The 25272-nt window shown below is 45.6% G+C and overlaps 1 protein-coding gene across 7 annotated transcripts in view; it reads right to left on the minus strand.

Annotated features, from left to right (window-relative positions):
• The window catches only part of HECTD4 (HECT domain E3 ubiquitin protein ligase 4), a 157077-nt gene that overhangs the window by 110176 nt on the left and 21629 nt on the right, over window positions 1–25272 (minus strand). For all 7 annotated transcript variants that reach the window (XM_056107122.1, XM_056107118.1, XM_056107121.1 and 4 more), the window contains exons 2-4: window positions 12023–12540; window positions 6413–6502; window positions 4789–4919 (exon numbers count right to left, since the gene is read on the minus strand). In XM_056107122.1, coding sequence (XP_055963097.1) covers window positions 4789–4919; window positions 6413–6502; window positions 12023–12540 — 739 coding nt within the window. The remainder of the gene's footprint in view (window positions 1–4788; window positions 4920–6412; window positions 6503–12022; window positions 12541–25272) is intronic.

Here is a 25272-nt window from a genome sequence, read left to right on the forward strand (position 1 = left end):
CCCCGCCCCCACCACCACCACCGCACAGAGCCGGGACCAGCCCCCAGACTCTGCCTGGTGTGCTGCTGACCCCCGAAATTAGTAATTACGTTTCCCCTTAGCTACATTTTCCTAAGCTCAAACAAACGCCATCTCTATGAAAGCTAATGGTTAAACACTAAGAATTGTTTTAAAAAGTGATTATCAATTTTATCCCTTAAATATTTTAATTTAAGACATATATATTCACATATTCACTAACATCAGATAAGGCTCAAAGACTCGTGTACAGGTGGGAATAAAGAGGACAGACTAATAGCACTGACCTGGAGTTAATACTTACAGCTAAATGATGAGCACACGGTTTTTTTCTAATTCTCTCAATTCTGACTATGTTGGATGTTTCTTTTTCTTTTCCTTTATTCTTTTCTTTTCCTTTACTCATTTTTTTTCTTTCTCTTTCTTTTTTTTCCCATTTTGGGCCATACCTGGCAGTGCTTAGGGGCTACTCTTGGCTCTGCACTCTGGAACTACTCCTGGCAGTGCTCGGGGGACCATATGGAATGTCGGGGATCGAACCCAGGTCAGCCACATGCAAGGCAAATGTCCTACTCACTGTACTATGGCTCCAGCCCCTATGTTGGAAGTTTCTATATTAAAGGTAAGTGAGGGCCAGAATAATAACTTAAGAAGCTGAAGAACATGTTTTGCAACCTGCAGGCCCAAGTCTCACCAACATGTCAACAGCTCCAAGTAAGGCCAGGAATGGACCCCAAACCAAAATAATAATAAATAAAGTCTCCATTGTGACACTTGTTACTGTGTTTGGCATATCGAATACGTCACGGGTAGCTTGCCAGGCTTTGCCATGCGGGTGAGATACTCTCGGTAGCTGGCCGGGCTCTCTGAGAGGGGCGGAGGAATCAAACTCGGGTTGGCCATGTTGGCTGCGTGCAAGGCAAACGCCCTACCTGCTGTGCTATCACTCCAGCCCAATAAATTCAGTAAATTATATATATTTTTAAATCTTAATAATCTACCTATAAACAATGCAAAGGGACAATGGGAGAAATGCAAATGACTTAGTTTTGAGAAATTACTCCAAGAGAAAAAAAATGAAGTAAAAAAGAAAATTGGGGTTTTTTTTGTATGAAGACATACATTTGAGACTCAAATTTAGCAATTTATTGGGTGTTGCAGAGTTTTGGTTTTACCTGTTGACCTAGTTGTGTCAGTAAAGGTAATAAAATCAATCCCAAAGTCCTGCCAGCATCTCTCACACGTCTGCCCACGGGAGATGCAGACTCTGATAGAGCCAGGGGTGGCCTGTTTTCCCTGTATTCCATGCCCTTTGAGCTTCCCAAGGCTGGGTCCCCACCAAGGGTTTGAAACGAAGCTCTGGAGCCCAGACTTAACTCACACTTTTTTTTTTTTTTGCTTTTTCGGTCACACCCGGTGATGCACAGGGGTTATTCCTGGCTCATGCACTCAGGAATTACTCCTGGCGGTGCTCGGGGGACCGTATGGGATACTGGGAATCGAACCCGGGTTGGCCGCTTGCAAGGCAAACGCCCTACCCGCTGTGCTATCACTCCAGCCCCAACTCAACACCTTCTGAGAGATTCAGCTTGAGTCTATCTAAAATCTTATTTTTCCTTTCTTCCTCTTTTTTCCCCCCCTTTTTGGTTTCTGGACCACACCTGGTGGTCCTGTGGGCCTACTCCTGGCTCTGCACACAGGGAACCAATGAAAGGTGCCAGGGCTCGGGGCTGGAGAAATAGCACAGCAGGTAGGGCATTTCCCTTGCACGAAGCCGACACAGGTTCGGTCCCCAGCATCCCATATGGTCCCCTGAGCACCGCCAGGAGTAATTCCTGAGTACAGAGCCAGGAGGAACCCCTGAGCATCACCGGGTGTGACCCAAAAAGAAAAATTTTAAAAAAATGGTGCCAGGGTTCAAACCCAGTCAGCCCACCCACTGTAGTATCACTCTGGCCCCAACACATGATTTTTCCAATGAAAATAATGTCTCAGGTTTTAGAGACTTTCTTATCTATTATGTAACTCTTCATAGTATGATCATAACAAGCACCGATCCCAAGAGCGAGCTGGACCCTGGAAAGCTGCAGCTTCGTGTGTGGGAGCAAGTGAGAAGACCGCCACGGGAGCCCCCCAGCCCAGGCCTATCATGCCACAGCGCTCGGAAGCATGTCGATTTTTTTTTTTCTTTTTGGGGTCACACCCAGTGATGCTCAGGGGTAGTTACTCCTGGCTCTGCATTCAAGAATGACTCCTGGCGGTGTTGGGGACCCATACGGGATGCCCGGGATGGAACCTGGGTTGGCTGCCTGCAAGGTAAATGCCCTCCCTGCTGTGCTACCACTCTGGCCCAAGCATGAGGATGTAATGGAAGGGCCTAACTCACTGGTGACCAGCTAAGTGGGGTCGATAAGGGAAGCTGCCACTGTTGCTGTGAGACCACAGAACAAACTGACATAAAATGTATGAAAAATGTAGCACTGTAGCACTGTTCATTGATTTGCTGAGCAGGCCCACATTATGACACTTGTTGTTACTGTGTTTGGCATAAATACCTCAAGTCAAGGGTAGTTTGCCAGGCTCTGCCGTGGGTGCGGGCGAGATACTCTCGGTAGCTTGCCGGGCTCTCCAAGAGGGGCAGAGGAATCGAACTCGAGTCGGCCATGCTGGCTGCGTGCAAGGCAAACACCCTACCGCTGTGCTATCGCTCCAGCCCACTATGAAACTATACAAAAAAATTTCAACCAGGGCCTGGAACAAGAGTGCAGCTCCTGAGAACACTCCCTGGCAAGCAGACAGTCCCGAGGTCCAATTCCTGGTCTTCCCATGGGCACGACCCTGGCGGCTCAGGTGCCTGTGATGGCCTGGCCACGCCACAGTCAGATAGGTATGAGTAGCACCAAAAAAGGGACAACTCCCAGTGAGCACTGCAAACAGAACTGTGGGACTCAACTTAGAGTGTAAACGCCAGTGAGTTCATGTGCATCTGAGGGAGTGCATATCTCACAGAGCACCCCGCACCCAGGCCACAGCCCCCCACAAGCACCACAGCTAAAGTGTCAGCACCAGAGCTGGGCACATGCACAGCCCCATCGTCATGACTGTGTCAACAGCACGGGCAAGGGGAAAGGAGGAGCAAACTGAAAAATTACACACGTGAATCCAGGGAACACCTTGCTTAAAGGAAATGCTTAACAATTTTTATGCTGCCTTGAACATTTCTAATATTTTTTCTTTTAGGAGAAAAAGGTAGTTCGTTGATTACACAGCAAATTACTCAAATAAATAATATCAGGCAGCAAGACCTGCTATGCTGCTAAGATTTAGAATCAACCTAGAGGGGGCTAGAGCGATAGCACAGCTGGTAGGGCGTTTGCCTTGCACGCGGCCAACCCGGGTTCAATTCCCAGCATCCCATATGGTCCCCCGAGCACCGCCAGGAGTAATTCCTGAGTGCAGAGCCAGGAGCAACCCCTGTGCATCGCCGGGTGTGACCAAAAAAGAAAAAAAGAAAAACAGAATCAACCTTGATGTCCAACAACAAACTGATCAGTGGACCATGAAAATGTGGTATGTAGACATAATGGGACACTACACAGCTTGAAGGAATGATGGAAACATGCAATTTGCTGCAACATGGATGGAACTGGAAGATATCATGTTAAATGAAGTAAACCAAAAGAAAGGCAAATAAACATAAGATCATTCACTTATAAGCGAATGAAGAAAGGCAGTGGTTTAAAGGAGATCCCCCCTAGATCACCCTTGGCTCCAGAGTATAGGGAGAAGAAAAGAAATAGTGAAGAGGAAAGGGAGGAGAAACAGATGAGAAGCACTGGGAACAAGGGTCAAGGAGGTTCAAGTACATCGGTGGTGTTAAGGATTGACAGAGGGGCTGGAGTGAGCGATAGTACATCGGGGTAGGGCGTTTGCCTTGCAAGCAGCCGACCCGGGTTTGATCCCAGCATCCCATATAGACCCCTGAGTACTGCTAGGAGTGATCTGTGAGTTCAGAGTCAGGAATAACCCCTGAGCGCTGCTAGTGTAGCCCCAAAACAAACAAACAAAAACAAAACAAAAGGAATGACAGAACTCAACATGCAAACGACAGAGCCATCAACACTGAAATCAGGAGAGCCAAACTTTAATAACCAAATTTAAAAGGTGTCTATCAAGATGGCAAGCTGGGGCTGGAGCAAAAGCACAGCGGGGAGGGCGACCAGGGTTCGATTCCCAGCTTCCCATATGGTCCCCCGAGCACCACCAGGAGTAATTCTTGAATGCAGAGCCAGGAGTAACCCCTGTGCATCGCCGGTGTGACCCACCCCCCTGAAAAAAAAAATGATGGCAAGCTGGGGCTGAGGTGGTGGGGTTAGGAGAGAGATTCTGGGAACACTGGTGGCAGGACTGGTGATGGAACACTGTATGTCAAAAACCCAACGAGGAGTAACACTGCTTTAATAAAATAAAATTGGGGTGAAACCTTCAATTTAAGGCTCCCCTGCCCAACTCAAATACCCAGGAGCTATATAAGTAACCCACACCTCCTTGGAAGATACCTTTTCTTTGCCATAGTAAAACCTATTTATTTTCTTACCGAGTATCAGTTTTACACTTCCACTGATAAAGCAGACAATGGGCACACTGTACAGGACTCTTGAGCTCTTAATTAAAGGCCATGCAGTTCTATCTAAAACATCTGCCACAATGGTTTAAAAGCTTCCTTTCATATCTTAATTTCAATCACAGAACAAAAAACCCCGAGATTACCTTTGTTTTCAGAGCTGGAGCCAGTGTTGCTATCTGGTGCGGGCAGCATGTCTTCGTACCCCCAGGATACTATGTGTTTGCCACCCAACAGACACGAGGGGGATCCTGGGCCCCCCTCCAACAGCAAGAGCCTGAGAACGGAAAAGACAAGTTCACTTTCTTCTTTATTCCTTTAACCTTTATCTTTAAATCTGCAATATATGACTTCATCCTAAGCTGCTGTATTTTTAAATCTTCCCAAAAGCACAAGAGAGCTAGTACAGGGGTTAAGGGCCTTGTCCTGTGATCCACGGCACTACCTATGGTCCCCTGAGCGCTGCCAGGAGTGATTCCTGACCAAGGCTGGGTGTGGGCCCCCAAACAGAATGAAATAATAACAAAACAAAACACACAATAGGGGGCTGGAGAGATAGCACAGAGGGTAGGGCATTTGCCTTGCACACGGCCGACCCGGGTTCGATTCCCAGCATCCCATATGGTCCCCGAGCACCACCAGGAGTAATTCCTGAGTGCAGAGCCAGGAGGAACCCCTGAGCATCGCCGGGTGTGGCCCAAAAAGCAAAACACACACACACACACACACACACACACAAGAATAAAAGAATGAAAAATTATATATTCTAGGGACGAGAGCAATAACAGTTAGGGCATTTGTCTTGCATGCAGTCAACCTGAGTTCAGTCCCCGGCACCCCATATGATCCCCCTAACCTGTCAGGAGTGACCCCTAAGATCAGAGTCAGGAATAAGCTCTGAGCTTATTCACCCCCTCACCCCCCCAAAAAAAAAACAAGAAAACGAGCACATTCTAGAATCCCTTTCAAAGGCAAAATTCTTCTTTTTTTTTTTTTTTGGTTAATGAAACACCATGAGGTACAGTTGTAGACTTATAAACTTTCGTGCTTGAGTTTCAGTTATACAATGCTCAAGTACCCATCCCTCCACCAATGCCCATTCTTCACCACCAATGATCCCAGTAGCCCTCCCACCCCACTACCCCATCCCCCCCACCCTGCCTCTGTGGCAGGGCATTCCCTTTTTCAAAAGCAAAATTCTTATTGAAAAAGATGGTTATGCAGAATGGGAGATGAACACCCAAGAATAGTTGAGATAAGTACCAGGAGGTCTGCTCCATGGCTTGGAAGCCAGCAGCAGATGCTGGGATAAAAGGCAGCTCAGATAGAGAAGGGAATAAATACCAAGTAAAGGGTGTTTGGAGAAGCAAGATGTGTGTTGAAAGTAGACTATAGACCGAACACAATGGCTACTCAATACCTCTATTGTAAACCACAACACCTTAAAGAAAAGAGAGAGCAAAAGGGAATGCCCTGCCACACAGGTGGGGCGGGGTGGGGGTGGTGGGAGGGCTACTGGGTTCACTGGTGGTGGAGAATGGGCACTGGTGAAGGGGTGGATACTCGATCACTGTGTAACTGAAACCCAAGCACGAGAGTTTGTAAGCCTACAACTGTACCTCATGGTGTTTCACTAATAAAAATATATATTTTTAAAAAGATGGTTATAGTTATTTTAAAATATGAATGATTAAAAGTTCAGCAATCTCCTTATTAAAACTTTTTATGTATGACTGTGCCTGTATGAAGGAGGACAGCGTGACAGCTTACCTATAGAGCACATCGGCGACAGGCAGAGATCCGAGGTCAGTCTGTTTCTGTAACAGATGAACAGTGTGGACAAAAGTTTTCAAAGAGCCCCTACAAATGAAAAGAAATAGTTGTCAAAACTGGAAGTTACATGATTCAAGCTGTTAATGCTATAAACTACATGGGGCCTCAATCCGGCATCCCACACGCAGGATTTATCTCCTACCAGGACTGACCCCCAAGCAGAGAGTAAGGGGTATCCCCAACCACTATTGGATATGGCCTCCAAAATAATAATAAGCCACATGGGAAGGTTCCAAAAGGGGTCTGTCTGCCTCTGTTAATCAGGTGATGCATTGTGAAAAATGTGTTTGATGATGAACCACAACCAATGGCTCACAGCAAGAGTGGCTCATTACTACAGGAGTGATGATGACACGCCAATTATGATGCATCATCACATCGGCAAACATTAATAAATTTCCCCTAATACAAAAGTTCAAAACATGAGGCTCGGGGCTAGAGCGACAGTACAGCGGGTAGGGTGTTAGCCTTGCGCACGGCAAACCCGAGTTCGATTACCAGCATTCCATATGGTACCCTGAGTACTGCCAGGAGTGATTCCTGAGTGCAGAGCCAGGAGGAACCCCTGTGCATCGCCAGGTGTGACCCAAAAAGAAATATATATATATATATATATATAAGGCTCATGCACAAAGCATGTGCAGTTAATTATGCTTGGAGAATGGGGCGCTGTTTCCACCCTCAATTCTCTAGTCTAGAGGAGAGATTTCACAGAACCAAGTAATATGTAAAATTTAGGCTTAATGTTTTGAATGACTTGAAGTTTGTCCATTTTGCATAACATCTCTCCAAATCTCAGCATATGAAATGAGTGAAAAACCCGTTGTCAATAATTAACACTTTGCGAGGGTGGTATAGTAAAGCAGGTAGGGCGTTTGCCTTGCACGTGGTGGACCCGGGTTTGATCCCCGGCATCCCATATGGCTCTCAAGCACCGCCAGGAGTAATTCTTGAGTGCAGAGCCAGGAGGAACCCCTGTGCATCGCCTGGTGTGACCCAAAAAGAAAAAAAAAATTAACACTGTGCCGAGAGGCACGGCCTGGCCCAGCTGAGTGGTGACAGCAACTCTCGCAGAGCTCACCATCACTTTCCTCTCGGTGTCCAAGGCTCAAGGCTCTGGGAAGCCTATAATACGGTCAGCAGGATCTAAAAGAAGGTGCTTTTAAGATGCACAAGGCTTACCTGGCCTGATCCCAAGTATAAATCACCACACTAACATTTCCTGCCCTAAATGGCCGCCTATATCAGATGGGCTGACTTCGGATTGCTGCCTTATTCCTGAAGCCAAGGCTCTAATTGCAGGGTATCATATGCCTGAACCCCCAAAGAAACTGAATACCTAACATTGGACCAAAAGCCTAGAATTCTCCTCTTAATTGCCCCTTTCACTGCCTCTGGGATTCAAAGACTCGGAGCCACTGAACAGTGTTGGGGAGGCCAGCCCTGACAGGGAGGGCCTAAAAGTCCCAGGACTCAGAAACAGGCTCTAGAGTCAGCCCTGCCCGTCGGCATCTGTCTCCGCCCGACCTCCGGATTCCTCTGGGTTTTTGCTTCTCCATCTGGAGAACAGAGACACCTCCCTGGGGTACAGGAAGTCCAGTAAAATTAAGGAACAATAAGTACAGTAAAGTAAAGGAACAAGAGCTCACCGGGAAGTTCAAAAACACCAGCGACAAAGTATCCTTACCTGGCGGGCTGGTTCAGGTTGTGGAAGCAGAGCCAAGTCTCCGTCCATGGCTCAGAAGCCCCCACCGAAGACCCTATCTGCTCTGGGCCAGGTCACCTTCCTCCCCCAGGTCTCTCCTGCGACACTGCCTGATCCTTCTTTTTTTCGTCTGTTTTGGTTTGGTTTTTGTTTTTGGGTCAGCGATGTTCAGGGTTACTCCTGGCTCTGCACTCAGGAATTACTCCTGGCGGTACTTGGGAGACCATATGGGATGCTGGGGATCGAACCCAGGTTGGCTGCGTGCAAGGCAAATGCCCTACCCACTGGACTATTGCTCCGGCCCCCTGTCCTGCTCCTTTTGTTGTCTCTAGATACCCCAGGGAGTGAACATCAACATCACAGCCCTGGGTGCTATCCCCTCTGGGCTTGTCATCGGCTCCAACACCACCTTCTCAGTCAGGCCTTCGCTTGGCATCTTGCTAATACCAGCCCCCACCTCCACTTAGTGATTCTCTTTCAGAGTCTCCTGGGGGTCAGCAGAGCGCTCAGAGGGCTGGAAGCATATGCAAGGCCCTGGGTTCAATCCGCAGCACGTCAGTGCCCCCTTCTCATGCCCAACACTGCTGGGTGTGGCCCTCATGGCCCCCAAGAAACCCCACTTGGGGACTTGGCAGTCCTGAGTACTGTAGCAAAGCTCCTCCCTCAAGGAATCCTGGTTTTTCTTTTGGTACATCTCTCTCCGAAGCTACTTATATGTTGTCTGCCTTTCCGACTCATGTAAACTTTGCTATTTTGTTCACCACTATATATTCAATTGCCTAGAAAAGCAACAATCATTTGCAAAATGTACAACCTAGAGTCCCTTTAACTGTAAGGTAAGAGACCAGAAACTATGATAAACCTAGCAAGGTTCCTGGCACACTAGAGTTGGACAATAAATGTCAGCTGAATGAATGAATGAATGTATACCTTCATGAGAATTCAGGAAAAAAGTTGTCCTGCCTTGAAAACATCAGTTTCAGAAGTTCGATAATAACTGCCTTATAACTTTAGTTAAAGGGATACTATAAACCTCAATAGCTTACAACTTCTGTGGTAAACAAAATCCTAATTAGGGTGATTATGTTCACAACATGTAGAGACCATCTTAAAAAAACACCCTAGAGAAGAAAACTAAAACATCCATTCCAACATTTCTGCTGATTTTAGGACCTGAATTTAGAAATTTAGGACATCAAGTATATAAAGTGATTTTAATAAATATCTGCAATGCAGACTCAATTTAGACAAATAAAAAAAGTGAGTTAATGTTCAATATCTAAAATGCTTAAAACTAAAGAATTGATTATTACTGTTAACCCCCTCCCTGTCCTCCTCTCTTCATTATTGTTGGTCATGCTGTTGTTTGAATGATGGGGGGAGGGGAGGGGGAACAGGACGGGACGGCCAGGGGGACAGTCACACGCATGCTTGATCATCCTCACCATTCCAAACCTGTCTTAAGCCAATACAACTTAAGGGGCAGAAGCAACAGGACTGCAGGTAGGGTGCTTGCTTTGCACATGGTCAACCCGGGTTTGATTCCTGGCACCCCATGTGGCCCCCTGAGCCCGCCAGGAGCAATCCCTGTGCACAGAGCCTGAACACTGCTGGGTGTGGTCCAAATCAAAACAAACAAACAAAAAATTCCAAACAAATTTCTAAAAATAGTTTTTGCAGGGCTGGAGCGATAGCACAGCAGTTAGGGCGTTTGCCTTACACGTGACAACCCAGGTTCGATTCCTCTGCCCCTCTTGGAGAGCCTGGCAAGCTACCAAGAGTATCTCGCCTGCACGGCAGAGCCTGGCAAGCTACCGTGGCATATTTGATATGCCAAAAACAGTAACAACAAGTCTCACAAAGGAGACGCTACTAGGCTCGCTCGAGCAAATCAATGAACAACGAAAGGACAGTGCTACAGCGCTATAGTTTTTGCATCAGTATTACTGTTTTAGCCCCGCATTAATAACAAATCTAGGTAGGTCATTAAAGTATCTTCTGCACACACAAAAATTAATTATACGCAAAGCCTTTACAGGCAAACTTATATTAGTACCACACATTATAGCCAGAATTAAGTTCATGTTAGAATTTTCACAATCAACTGATCTCCAAGCACCTGAAAATAGGTATGACAGTTTGCTCAGAGCAAAGAAAATGATGATTAAAAACTGGTGGTGGAGCCAGAGAGATAGCACAGAGGGTAGGGCATTTGCCCTACATGTGGCAGACCCAGGTTCAATCCCTGGCACCCCATGGGGCTGCCCCAAGCCCGCCAGGAGTGATTCCTGAGCTCAGTGGCAGGAGCATGTCCAAAGCATAGTCAGGTGTCGACCCAAAACAAAACAAAACAAAAAATGGTGCCATTTTGGGACCACAGTGATAGTACAGCAAGAAGGGCATTTGCCTTGCACGTGGCCAACCCAGGTTCAATCTCCGGCATCCCATATGGCCCCCCTGTGCACTGCCAGGAGTAATCCCTGACTACAGAGCCAGGAGTAACCCCTGAGCATCTCTGGGTATGACTCCCCCCCCCAAAAAAAATAGAAGTGTCATTTTTCCCTAAAAATAAGTTGAGTTTGGGGTCGGAGCAATAGTACAGTGGGTAGGGTGTTTGCCTTACACCCAGCCGACCCAGGTTCAATCCCCAGCATCCCATATGATTCTCTGAGCACTGCCAGAAGTAATTCCTGACTGCAGAGCCAGGAGCAACCCCTGAGCATCATTGGGTGTGACCCAAAAATCTAAATAAACAAAAAATAAGTTGAGTCAACTATTTAAAGATCAGATTGTAATCATAAAAAGCAAAGGAAAAAGCCTGCAAGCTAATGACTTTATAGTCCACAAGAATTTTCCCACATATGCTTTGCTATTAAAAAAAAAAAAAGTCAATGGGGCAAGAAATATAGCCCAAAGGCCTGAGCACATGTTTTGCATGCAGGAGGCCCAATTTCAATCCCCCTCACCTTACAGTCTCCTGGGCAGCAGGAGTGACCCTCCCGAGCACTCAGGAATGGCTCACAAGGACCACCAAGGCCCCAAAACCAAAAATAAATTAAAGACACCATCGAAGGAAATACTTCCAGACATCAATTAGAGCCTTCAGCCCACAGGTCTCATTGATGTCTAGACAACACGCTGAGACAAAAGCAGGGGTCATCAGCCATTATTCTAGCCAACAGTTTCCAGTGATCACACGGGTTACTAGGCAGGATGTAGAAATCTTCTCCTGCAAATGTCTCCAGCTGACAGTGAGTCAGTCAAGAGATCGACTAGCACACAAAGGACAGTACACTATTATGTCCTGCCCTGTCCAGAGAGCACTTTCGACTAAATCGATGGACATCAGCATCAGGGTCCAGAAATGCAATTTGAGACCAAGTCCACAACACTGAGAGCAGGTGAGTGAAAACCCACTAATACGGATGTTGTCTTTATGGATCAACGTGAAAAAAAATTTCTTAAGTTCTACACATTTTTAACCAGTATGCCAGGAAAAGTAGAGATAAAGCATCCTCCACTAACTACCTTACACAAAATTCTTATCATCTAATGGCGACCTGATAACAGCAAGAGCAGATTCTGTCCTGGAAGCCGTTAAGCTGTTATCAGAGGCTAACAGAAATCAAAAGACTAGACCCAGGGTTCGGGCGCAGACTCCTGGTGCCAAGTTTTGGTGGCAGCATCTTTTGCGCTGTCAAGACTGAAATTCAATAGTGGAAACAAAGAGGGACTTCCGGCTGTGAGATCTCCCAGCAAATAGGCTTGCCCTTTCACTCACTCGCCCAGGCCAGGGAGAAGCACGTACAAGGTGACCTGGTCGGACGTTGTTTTTCCCTTACCTGGCACAGGCCAACGCCACCAGGGCCGCAGCAGCGTTTTCTTTTTGCTTATGGGGGATGTGTCGGCCCGTGTCCGAAGTCTCCTCGAGCCAGGAGCATAGCAGCGTTTCGATTCCGTTGAGACAGTCCGCGGGCTCCTTGGTCAAGCTCAAAGGCTGGCAGTCGCGAAGGCAGTTCAATAGCACCTCAGCAGTTATGTTACAGAGAGAGGGGTCTGTTCGACTCTGGGACTGAATGAGGGGGAAGACCAGCAGGAGCCCCATCCTCGAGGTGAAGGGCGCTTGCTCGGGCTGCTGCAGCAAGCCCTGCCGCTTGAGCAGCGCGAGCGTTTCCTCGTCGCCCGAACTCTCCCGTTCATGCTGCTCTTCCAAGGCCAGCTGGCGCTGGGCATTCCACAGTCCCCGCAAGGCATTCAGGCGGTATTCCAACAGGCGGGCGTAAGCATTGCTCTGATTGCCGCACACGGAGCGCAAGCGTTCCGCTAGCTCGGTCGGGTTCTTGGTCTCGAATGTCAAAATCTAGGGGAAGAAACGAGAGAGAGGTCAGTTGCGATTCCTTCACCTTTGCCTTAAATTTTCAGAAGCAAATGTCCCCAACTGTATCTAAAATTGGCCCCAATCAGACTACACAGACAGTCAAGGGTTAAGGCCCTTGCTTTGCACGCAGCTGATCCTGATTTGATTCCTGGTAGCACATATGTTCCCTAGAGCATTGCCAAGAGTGACCGCTGGGCACAGAGCCCTAAATAAGCCCTAAGCGCCACTCGCGTGGCCAAAAAAACCCTCCTAAAGTGTTATATTATCCAAATCAAAACTTTTTGTTTTGGGTGTGTGTGTGTGTGTGTGTGTGTGTGTGTGTGTGTGTGTGCGCGCGCGTGTGTGTGTTTCTTGGGCTTACTCCTAACTCTGGATTAAGAGATCACTCCTGGTGTATGGGGGGCCGAGGACTGAATGTGTGCAAGATAAGCACCCTACCTTCTGTACTACCACTCCAGCCCTCAAAACATTTTAACTGCAACCAAAAGTGAAAACATACTATAAAACCAAGTAATTGCTGATGAAACTCTTTCTTATCTGGCATTGCTGCTAATGATACTATTAAAACCGGGATTGGGGGCTGGAAAAAAAAAGCTCAATGGGCTGACTGCATGCTTTGCATTCAAGAGACCTCATCTGATCCCCAGCACCACTAATCCACTAAGCACAGAGCTGGGAAAATAAACAGGGGACAGAGAGACAGTACAGAGGGTTGGACATTTGCCTTGCACGTGGCCAATCCGGGCTCAATCCTGGTACCCAAATGGCCCCCCAAGTGCTTCCAGGAGTAATCCCTGAACACAGAGTCAAGAGGAAGCCCTAAGCACTGCCAGGTGTGATGCAGAAACAAAGCAAAAAGAAAAAGGAAAAAAGAACACTCTATTCTAAATACTGTTAGTTCATTATTTCCATTGGTGATACAGATGTATTCCATTCATATTAACGCATGAAGCACCACTATTTTCTTGAAAAAACACTGAATTATCACAAAGCCTCTAGATTTTCATTGGCTGGGGGAACAATAAATCCTCAATCAAGAACACAAGCTGAGTTCTCAAGATAAACAACCAAATTAAATTTACCATGCAAAAATACGAAACTTAACCAAATTCATCAATTTATGTTTGACTTAACCAAATTCGTCAATTTGGTTAAGATGAACAAGCTACAGCAGCTATAAAGACTGGCATGCTGAAGCATCCAGATAAAAAGATTACCAGGCATAAAAGGAGTCTGGTTCTCACAGACCAGAAAGTCAAGGGCATAGGGTTTGGAATAAAAGCAAGTTCCGTCATTGCAGGTGACAATAAAGAGGGTCCTAGTTCCCATTCTCTCACAAACCTAATGCACCAAAAAGTAGAAAAATTCAAGTGTTTTGTTGGGAGACAAGGGGTTGGAGCAACACCCAGCAGTACTCAGGGCTTACTTCTGGCTCTGGCAGTGCTTGGGGAACCATATGTGATGCTGGAGGTGGAGCTGGGATTAGTCACATGCAAAACAAGTGCCCTGGCCCCAGACTAGCTCTCCAGCCCCAGAAAATACAGTTTTGTAGGACTTGAAAAAGAACAATTCGTTAGGGGCTGGAGCGGTAGCACAGTGGGCACAGTGTTTGCCTTGCATGCAACCGACCCAAGTTCAATTCCCAGCATCCCATATGGTCCCCTGAGAGCCACCAGGAGTAATTTCTGAGTGCAGAGCCAGGAGTAACTCCTGTACATTGCCGGGTGTAATTCAAAAAGCTTTAAAATTTTTCATTAATCGCAATCTCACAAACCTGCAAATTTTTTTCTGTCTCCAACTCTGTGTCTGAAGAGCTATCCAGTCAGTAAAATGAGTGTTCCCGAAGCCACCCAAGCCCTCTACATAACCACTCTGCTTAGCTGGACATGCAAGCCACCAAACTAAATTGAAAAAATGTTCAGTTTAAAAGCAAATTCCATGAGGTCAGAGCAATATAGCACAGCAGGCAGCGCACTTGCCAACTTGGGTTCCATCCCAGACATCCTGTATGACCCCAACAGCCCCATATGAGTGATCCCTGAGCACCGCTGGGTGTAGCCACCCCCAAAGAAGATTAGAAAAAATTTCCAGCTCAGACAGGTAGACACATACGAATGTCACTTAACTGATCTGAACAAGTTCATTTTAAAATATGAAGCCGAGAGATAGTACAGCGGGTAAGGGATGATATAATGCAAGTCCTATTATTAAAGGGAAGAAGTACAGGGCTGGGGTCAATTCTTTCATTCAGGAGGCCCAGGTTCAACCTCCAGTACCACATGGTCTCCCAAGCACTGCCAGAGGTGCCCAAAATCAAACAAAAATCTAGGACATTTCTAGGTTTTTTTTTTTGGCTTTTTTTTTTTTTTGGCTTTTTGGGTCACACCCGGCAATGCACAGGGATTGCTCCTGGGCTCTTCATTCAGGAATTACTCAGGCACTGCTCAGGGACCCTGTGGGATGCTGGGAATCGAACCTGGGTCAGCTGCGTGCAAGGCAAATGCCCTACTCGCTGTGCTATCGCTCCAGCCCTTCTAGTTAATTTTTGATACACTAGGTTCAAACAATAATGACTGCATTTATTATCATGCAGTGCTGGGGATCAAACCAGTGTCTGCTCATGCAAGGCAAGTGCCTTAACCCCTTAACTTAACCCTTGTGTTGTCTCTTGAATCCCAAGAGTTCTGATATAATTAACAAATATTATATAATATACACAGTGACTATTATGCTTATTGATTTGGCTATATCTGGAGCATCCTATGCTCTCAGAAATCCATTAGACTACTCAGCATTATCCACTTCCATGGCCCCTGATGAAAACTAAGAACTGTCCGCTCTGCTGCTGTTCTGTAGAATTCTAAAGTTTGAAGGTCATGGCCTGAAATCACTTTGCAGAGACATCGGACCTTCTGAGTTTGAGTAAGTCAGCTATGGAGGATCTATTCTGGTACTTATGAATATTGAATGATCTGCCTCAGATCCTCAGAAAACCACTGCCCTCAGTAACTGCTCTTGACCAGAAAGATAAAAGACCAAAATATCATAGAAAATTAATATTTTTTTCTTCAAAATGGGGAAAAGCTATTTAAGGAAAGAGGAAGAGCCCTCTCGTCCTTGATCAGAGGGAAAGTTCACTTTGGTGGGTGGGAAAGAGAGCACAGCAGGCAGGACACTTTGCCCTGCACACGAACAACCTCTAACCCACTAAACAAGACCAGGAGTGACCCCCAAAATAAAATTTTTTTCATAGCGGAGTGTAAACCACAGTGAGCACTGTGACCTAGTGTGTGAACACCAAAACCTGATGTGTGAACCCTGGCAAAACCCAAAAGCGTCCACCCAGCAGAACCAGGAGGGGGGCGATGCCCGCCCTGGCAACCTTATCGATAAGAAGCAGAGGCCCAGACCTCCACCAGAGTCAGCTACACAGAACGAGGACAAGGCGTCCGCGGTTTGCCCTGTGTTTGCTTTCAGAGCAGGGCTGAAGGGGACTCGCCCCGGGGCCTCATCCCTGGTTGGCAGAGGTTCCCCCGCGGAACCTACCCACAGCCCTATGGCTCACGTTCAATAACCGATGTCCTGGGAGCTGGAGCAATAGCACAGCGGGTAGGGCGCTTGCCTTGCACATGGCCAACCTGGGTTCGATTCCCAGCATCCCATAGAGTCCCCTGAGCACTGCCAGGAGTGATTCCTGAGTGCAGAACCAGGAGTAACCCCTGTGCATTGCCGGGTGACCCAAAAAGCAAAAATAAATAAATAAATAAATAAATAAACAAGAACTGTACCGAGTGTCTCTTTGAAAGTTGATCTGAGGCACCACGTACTTATCTAAAAATGTCTCCATTTACAAAGTCATTTCCACCAATATAAAATTTTATAGAACTAATACAGTTCATATTCTGATGTTTAGTAATTGATAGAATAAAATTTGGAGGAAAATGTAGCAAATGCACTCCTTAAAATAAATCTTATTATCAGGAGTATTTGAAGAAAAGAGGTAACACACTACAAAGATGAACTCTTGATAACTGCTTAAATTACAGATTCAGTGGAAAGAGTACCGTAGTTTGACATAGTCATGAAAAGCTTTGCCAAAATGGTTCATGAGAAAAATCACCATTGACAGCTTTTAAATATGAAAATAAAACAAATTAAGCTCCAGATTGTGCAACATCCCACTGTGTTGTGTTATTTATTTAGTCTGTCCCTTCTTTTCAACTGTGGGCCCTGGAAGAGAGAAACCATGTCTTATTCATATTTGCATTACGAAAGTATAACACAGTGTCTGGCACATAAATGTTTGATAGATTAATGAGAAGATACATCAATTACAAGAATAATTCTCTTAGAGTGTACATCTGGTTCTCACTGTACATCCGAGTAACCCTCTCTCACTTGGACTAATTATAATTCTGCCTTCTGGAGAATGGAAAAGAATTCTTCCTTTTCCACATAAGAGCCTTTAACTAGATCAAGAAAATACAAGTGAGGGGCTGGAGCAATAGTACCGTTTGCCTTGCATGCGGCCGACTTGGGTTCAATTCCCAGCATCCCATATGGTTCCCCGAGCACCGCCAAGAGTAATTCCTGAGTGCAAAGCCAGGAGCAACCCCTGTGCATCACTGGGTGTGACCCAAAAAGAAAAAAAAAAAGAAAATACAAGTGAGAGCGGGAGAGAATAGTACAGAAGGGAGGGGATTTGCCTTACACACAGCTGACCAAGGTTCAATGCCTGGCACCCCATATGGTGCCCCAAGCATTGCCAGGAGTAACAGATGTGGCTGTCCTCTCCAAAAAAAAAAAGAATGAAAACAAAAGCAAGGAAGGAAGGAGGAGGGAAGGGGGGGGGAAGGGAAGGGAAGGGAAGGGAAGGGAAGGGAAGGGAAGGGAAGGGAAGGGAAGGGAAGGGAAGGGAAAAGTGAGAGTAAGATGGGGATTCAAAATCTGAGGGTGGTTGTTTATGACCCCAGTAGAATCTGGAAATGCTTTAAGAACCGACACACACACACATACACGTACACACACAAACCATTGCTGTTGTTGGTGCAATAACCTAAGCACCACCAGTATGGCAATGAGACTACCCCACTCCACCCAGCATGGCTTGGTGTGGCCCTAGGGGCCCCGAGTTCCTGGGGAGACCAGTAACCTCAGCAGGAGGGCTAATTTGCACCATATTCTCGGGCCCACACTGAACCATTGGCCTGTTGGTCAGAATCCTGAGAGTCCCTGAGCCTCCAGCGCACCATGTGGGAGAACCACCCCCTCAAAAAAAAAAAATGCACACAAAACATCTGATACTCATGTGTCCATATATACAAAGTCTATATATGCATTTAGCCAGACCAATTCTGTTCACTTACAATTATGTATATAATCTATATTTATACATTCAAAGGTTTTACCTAAAATATACTACCTGCATATACTATTTCAGGGAGAGTAGGGGTGTGGGCCACACCCAGTGGTGCTCAAGGACTACACCTAGCCCCCCATTTAAAAATATATAGTATATGGAGGTTGGAGAGATAGGAGATAATGGGTAGGGCGCTTGCCTTGCATACAGCCGACCCGAGTTCAATCCCTGGCACCCCATATGACTCCCTAAGCACTGCCAGGAGTGATTCCTGAATGCTGACCCAGGAGTAATCCCTGAGCATTGCTGAACGTGTCTCAAAAATAAAACAAGGAGGACATACTTAATAATTTTTTAAGTACACTTCTTTTTATTACTCCAGCCCTGAAACGCAGAGCGAGGTCATTATCCCACTGTCGATAAGAGCTTAGGGGTTTCTTTAAAGACGCCATCACTGTGTAATGAAAGGATTCCCAGTAGGGAGGAGGGTGTGAATAGCCCAAAGTGCATCAATTTTCTCGGAGCGGTGTGGGTTGATGTGCGGCTGAGCTTTGAGTGATGCTATAGTTAGCTGGGCCTCTGGAAGGACCAGGTTGTCGAGGGAGAGGGAAGGCATGGAGCAGATATTCCTAATGGCGGTGGGGACAGTAGAGGAACAGAGATGACCTCCCAGGGGGTACCTTGCAGTAACTAGAAACTGCGACTGGCAGTGGGTAGCGGCCACAGATGCCGCCAAACAACCAACAATGCACAGGGTGAACCCACAACCAAGAACCAAGAGGCCATGCTAGGAAACCTTTGTCTCTGGCCAGAACACCATCTTCCAAACACAAAATATAAAAAGCTGAAATCAATGCCATTTATACTTATTAGACCATGTCATTTCCAGACATCTTACAACCAAACACCAGACATTAGTTCTAAACTATGGCTTGTAACTGGCTGTGTTTGGCATGCGCATGAATTGCCCCACTGACACTCAGTGAAAATGACTCAGCCACGGTGGGCCACAAGGTGCTCTCGAGGAAGTGCTGGGTTGAGCAGCTTCACGACTGCATGTAACAGCGCGGGAGAGTGCAATCTCCCCGCAAGGGCACAGGAAGTTCCAGTTGGCAAAATTGTCAGTACACAGAATTGAGGGGCTTTAATCATATGTTCACTGAAAATACAGAATCAGGAGCCGAGTGATAGTAAAGCACATAGGGTGCTTGTCTCACGCACCATCAACCTGAGTTCGATCCCCGGCATCCCATATGATCCCCGAGCATCCCAGGAGTGATTCCTGAGTGCAGAGCCAGGAGTAAGCCCTGAGCACTACTGGGTGTGGCCTCCCAAAATAAAAACTTAACACATAAGAATTATGAACCAGGGGCAGGAGCGATAGCACAGTGGGTAGGGCGTTTGCCTTGCACGCGGCCAACCTGGGTTCGATTCCCAGCATCCCATATGGTCCCCTGAGCACCGCCAGGGGTGATTCCTGAGCGCAGAGCCAGGAGTAACCCCTGTGCACTGCCGGGTGTGACCCAAAAAGCAAAAAAAAAAAAGAATTATGAAAAGTATTATGAACCAGGGGCTGGAGCGATAGCACAGTGGGTAGGACGCTTGCCTTGCATGCGGCCAACCCGGGTTCGATTCCCAGCATCCCATATGGTCCCCTGAGTGCCGCCAGGAGTAATTCCTGAGTGCATAAGCCAGGAGTAACCCCTGTGCATTGCCTGGTGTGACCCAAAAAGCAAAAAAAAAAAAAAAGAAAAAGAATTATGAACCAGAAGCATTTTAATTGTATATTCCTCAAAGGTGCAAACTTGGATTCATTCCTTCATCTTCATCTTCTCAGCTTCTATTCAAAAACCAGTATGTTTTGGATCATTTCTCCTAAACTAAGTCACCTGGCATGTAAGCACTTAATAATATTCTTTAATATTCTCTCAAAAATACTATTTTTTTTTTTTTTTTTGCTTTTTGGGTCACACCCGGCAATGCATAGGTGTTACTCCTGGCTCTGCACTCAAGAATTACTCCTGGTGGTTCTCAGGGGACCATTTGGGATGCTGGGAATTGAACCCCGGTCAGCTGCGTGCAAGGCTCACTGCTGCCCACATGCTGCCAAAACAGCCTGGCAATTCCACTGTCTGAGGCGGGCGTCTCCACTCTGAGATTCCAGGGCATCCTAAGTCATTTCCAGCTGCGACTCCCACAGCCCCAAGAGCCCATGTGACCGCCACAGTGAACCCTGGCTAACACTACAACCAGAATGTACCTGGGCACCACAGCCTACAAATGTGCCCCCCTCCCCAGCAAGCTCCTTGGGGCCAAGTGTACAAACATCACAGCCTGATGTTTGATCTTGGCAAGACCCATGGCCAGGTAAGAGAATACCACAAGTAAGAGTGTGGGACGGCCACCTCCAGCCCAATCTTGCATTAACAGAATTAACGCAGGGAAAGGGAGAATTTAACACAAGACACACATAGACACACACACAGAGTGAACATCTGGTTTGAGATACCTGGCTAAATCATTGTCTCTGGCCAGACCACCAGCTTCCAAACACAAAATATAAAAAGCTGAAATCAATGCCATTTATACTTATTAGACCATGTCATATCCAGACATCTTATAACCAAACACCAGACATTAGTTCTAAACTATGGCTTGTAACTGGCTGTGTTTGGCATGCGCATGAATTGTCCCACTGACACTCAGTGAAAATGACTCAACCACGGTGGGCCACAAGATACGTCTAAGAAACACGAGACACTGCCCAGTTTTTATGTTCAAGGATTGGTTTGGTTTGAGAGCTACACCCTGCGGTGCTCAGCCCTTTTTATGGGCTTTCCACTCAGGGGTCACTCCTGGCAGGGCTTGGAGGGCCATGTGGGGTGCCGGGGATGGAACTGGGTCAGCCACGCTCAAAGCAAGCACTCTACATGCTGTACTATCACTCTAGCCCTGAGGAACTGCCTGTTGTTATGTCACTGAATCTCCTTTCTCATCAATTCCTGCTCACAGCTGTGTATGACTAATTAAAACTGCCTAGAAACTCGTCTATCACTTTACTAGTTATTTCTTCTACTATATCAAAAGACTGCTTTAAAATTCAAATCCATCTGTCTCCCTCTGCCTGCAAAGAACATACGTTCAGAAAAAGTAACTAACTAGCTAAAATTAAATGTACCTTTCCTAGCTAAGATTTAATATGTTATTGGGGACAGGAAGTAAGGAGTATAAGGAAGAACAACACACAAAGCAAAAAAAAGGTAATACAGAGTTTAGCCAAATCAGAAACTTAAGACACTGAACTCCTATCTCAGCAAAGCAGGAACAATCCAGAAACTCCTGGCTAAATGGATTCATATCTAAAGGCAAAATCCTCTGGTCAGATTAACACATACCACATATTAGCCACTCAAAATAATTAAGTCTATCAACCCCAAAGGTTTGCTCATGCATTTTCCTCCAATTTGAATTAGTAGAAATCCTAAATTGGCTCACAGCCTATAGTTTCAATATTAAAAATATGTATCACTCACTGCTATGTTGGTGATCCTATACTGCAATCAGGATGCCATTCAGAGGCCAGGGTTAAGATGTTCGCCTTGCACGCAGCACCCAGGCTCAAGTCCCCTGCACTGCATCTGCCCCTGAGCGTTGCGGAGTGCAGGCTTTGCACGCAGAGGCCAAGGTTTGCTCCCCAGCACCACCAGGAGCCAGGAGTAGCTCTGAACATCACTGGTGGTTTCCCCCACAAAACAAATATGTGTGTTGTTATCAGGAATAACGTAGAAAAAACTCAGAGCTATGAATCACAACCTTCCTTCCAGTCCAACAGAGACACAGATCATTTTCTCCCCAGTCACTGTGGCTGCCAAACTCAGTGACGCTCAGGGCAGAAGGAGAGGAAGCCCCAGGCAGGTGCTAAAAACTGCTGATTTAGACCAGAAGGACGGTATGGGGGCCCAAGCTGTGTTTGTTCTCATGCCAATTGCTTGCCATATGAACAATAAACACAAGCCATTTATATGGATGACGTGTCATGAGACAACACGCAGAATTCCCTGCCCGAGCTTTTCCACGCTGTCAACCTCAACTGACTCAACCAAGTCCTTAGCCCAGACTTGAGCAAAAACAGTTCATTCTCAGTTTGGACAGACCAAAATGTCGACTATAAAATGTTGGGCACCCCGAACAGAAAGGTTGGAAATTCTAAAGACCGGTAGAAAATCTTTTAAATTTATTAAAATCAATAAAAAAAAAAACAGAAAACATGTTTTCAATTTTAAAAAAATAAGCTAGATGGGAAAAAGAAAAGCTAGCTAGGAGACAGAATGGCAGTTCGGTGGGCAGGGAGCTTGCCTAGCATGTGGGCGACCTGGGTTCTATCCCCAACACCCCGCATGGTCCTGAAGCCCCACCAAGAGCGATCCCTGAGCACAGAGCTAGGAAGCCCTGAGTACTGCTGGAGGTGGCCCAAAAACAAACCAAGAAAATGAATTAAAATAGATTGTCTGGATATATATTGGTCAGAGACAGAACATGCCTCACATGTACAAAGCCCCAGTTCAATGCACAGCAACCAAATGTGTATATATATATATACACACACACACACACACACACACATATATATACAGTAAATTAGATTAAATATAGTGTTCTACAAGAGAATGCGTTAGAGGGGCCAGAGTGATAGTACAGTAAGGCTCTTGCCTTGCACATGACAAACCCCAGTTCGATCCCCAGTGTCCCATATGGTCCCCCGAGCACTGTCAGGAGTAATTCCTGAATGCAGAGCCAGGAGTAATTCCTGAGCATTGCTGGGAGTGGCCCCAAAGTCAAATATATATATATATATATATATTTTAAAAATAAATGCATTAAAGGACCATATATTTTATATCAGGCGTTCCAGTAGCCTTCTATTTTTGCAGCAACCTCTAAAGCAAGAGTTACAGAAACAATCAATTTTATAGTTGAAAGTAATAAGCCTCATCAAGTAAATCCTAGTTGTCCTTGAAATAGACTTTTGACACTCCTGAATATTTTATCAAATAAAACTATGAATCAAAACTTAAAACCTGGGGGCTGGAGAGGACCCTGGAGAAATAGAATAATGGGAACAGCACTTGCTTTGCACACATCCAACCCGGTTTGATTCAAAGCAACTCATACAGTCCCCTGAGCACCGAGGAGTGATTCCTGAGCGCAGAGCCAGGAGTAACCCGAAGCATCACCAGGTGTGACCCCAAAACTAAAACCAAACCAACACACACACACATTTGGGGACTGGAGAGATAGTTCTGGGTAGGCTGTGTGCCTGACTTGCACACAGCCTACCCAGAGTCAATCCCCAACATCCCATATGGTCCCCTGAGCATTGCCAGGAGTAATTTCTGAGTACAGAGCCAGGAGTTAACCTCTGAGCATCTCTAAGTGTGGCCCCCAAACCTGGAGGTCTCTGGTCTGAGATCTCTGGAGACTTCTTGGGACAAGAGCAGGCTGCGACACTGCTCTCCAAGAGGCCCAGCATCCAACCCACTCCCAGCATCCTCTGAATATAGATGGCCCAGCTTCACAGCTCCATCACTAATCTTGAAGGGTTGCCAAGCTGAACCCTTCCAGGCCCACAGCTCCTGAAGCGCACAACTGCCTAACACCTCCGAATTCCACAGTACTGACAGTCTAGTACGAGCACGGCAAAGTAGGTGGGAAAGTTGCATAGAAGCCCACTCAACTCAGTGAGCAAAAACAGTAACACAGAAGGCTCAACTAGCACCTACAGCTCAGCAAATCCTCAGACAATGACATAGAAACACCACTGCAAGGTGTATGTTGTAACAAGCAAATACAAAGTCAATTATGTTGTACCTACTAAGGGGGCAGACTTGGGGGGTGGAAACTGAGGACATTGTGGAAGGATGGTCACACTAGTGGTGGGATCGGTGATGGAACACAGAATACCTGAAACTGTATTATGAACAACCTTGTAACTCATGGTATTTAATAAAATACAATCAATAAATAAAAGCTAAAAAAAAAAACAGGGGAAAAGAAGGACAACTTCAAAATTTTAGTGAAGGTCACAATGGTGGGACTATTATTTTTAATTTTTTTAAATAAACTATTTTTGTTTGTTTTGGGGTCATACCTGGTGGTGCTCAGGGGTTACTCCTGGCTCTGCACTCAAGAATCACTCCTGGGGGAGTCCGGGGACCATATAGGATGCAAGTGATCAAACCTGGATAGGCCGCATGCAAGGCAAATGCCCTTTCTGCTGTAATTGTCCTCTCCAGCTCTAAAAATAAAATCTTTGCAAAGGAATTTTGGTCGATTTTTCCCCATTTTTCTTATCTTCCGTCTTCCATGCTGTGTGTCATAAATACAAACTGCCTTTGAATTAGGAGGTAACAGAGTATCATAAGCAAAATACAATAAAACAGCTAAATAAAAATAGAATCAAAAATGAGGTAAGTTTTAACGTTTTTATAATTTAGTTAAAAAATTATAGATTATCTACAAATAAATACTGCAAAATCAAGGACTTTTTAAAATGTGTTGCATGATACTACTATATCAAGTTATTCTCTAGTGAAGAATTATATTGGCAAGGATAAGGATTTAGTGGGAAAGAAGTCATATGAAAAATGTGGTTTTGCTTCTTTCTCATTTTTAAATGAGTATCAACTTACCCATGCTGAGTACAGATGGCAAAAGAAAATGGCCCAGAATTTAGCTGTGACATTACAAACGTGGTGGTCAGCAGGAGATACGTTATTCTTCATTTTAACCTTTACCTGGGAACAGTGTTTAGAGTGTTATATAGTAAAAATAGATTAGCAGCATCAGAGAATTTAACTTCTGGCAAATGCTGAAGGCAAAGGGAAAAAAATTGTAAAGAAACCTATTTAATTCTAGAAAAGCAATACAGTAGCTGGAAATATCTTGAATAATTTTATATTGTTGAAAATTTTAAGTATTCTTTGGAAAGATTACTGTAATAAATTTTTTATTTTGGCATCAAAATAAAATTTGAGTCCAAAAGAAGACTCAAAGTCAAAAATAAACATGCTGTTCTTACAATGTGATAAAAAGGAGGTAAGAATCACTTCTGAGAAAGCAGTATACTAGGGGGAAAATTTTTTTTTTTGCACCAATTCCGGCTGTGCTCAAGGATCACTCACTCCTAGCAGTGCTCTAGGGAACATATGTGGTACCAGGAATTGAACCCTAGTCAGCTGGGAGCAAGGCAGGCACCTTCTCCACTGTACTCTGTCTAGCTCAAAAAAAAAAAAATGTTATTTTAACTCTTCTTGCTTTTGGTTTGGGAAGCAGTAATGTCCTATTCTTATAAGTCT

The sequence above is a fragment of the Sorex fumeus genome, unplaced genomic scaffold (assembly GCF_029834395.1).
Source record: "Sorex fumeus unplaced genomic scaffold, SorFum_2.1 ptg000155l, whole genome shotgun sequence".
NCBI classification, from domain to species: Eukaryota; Metazoa; Chordata; class Mammalia; order Eulipotyphla; family Soricidae; genus Sorex; species Sorex fumeus.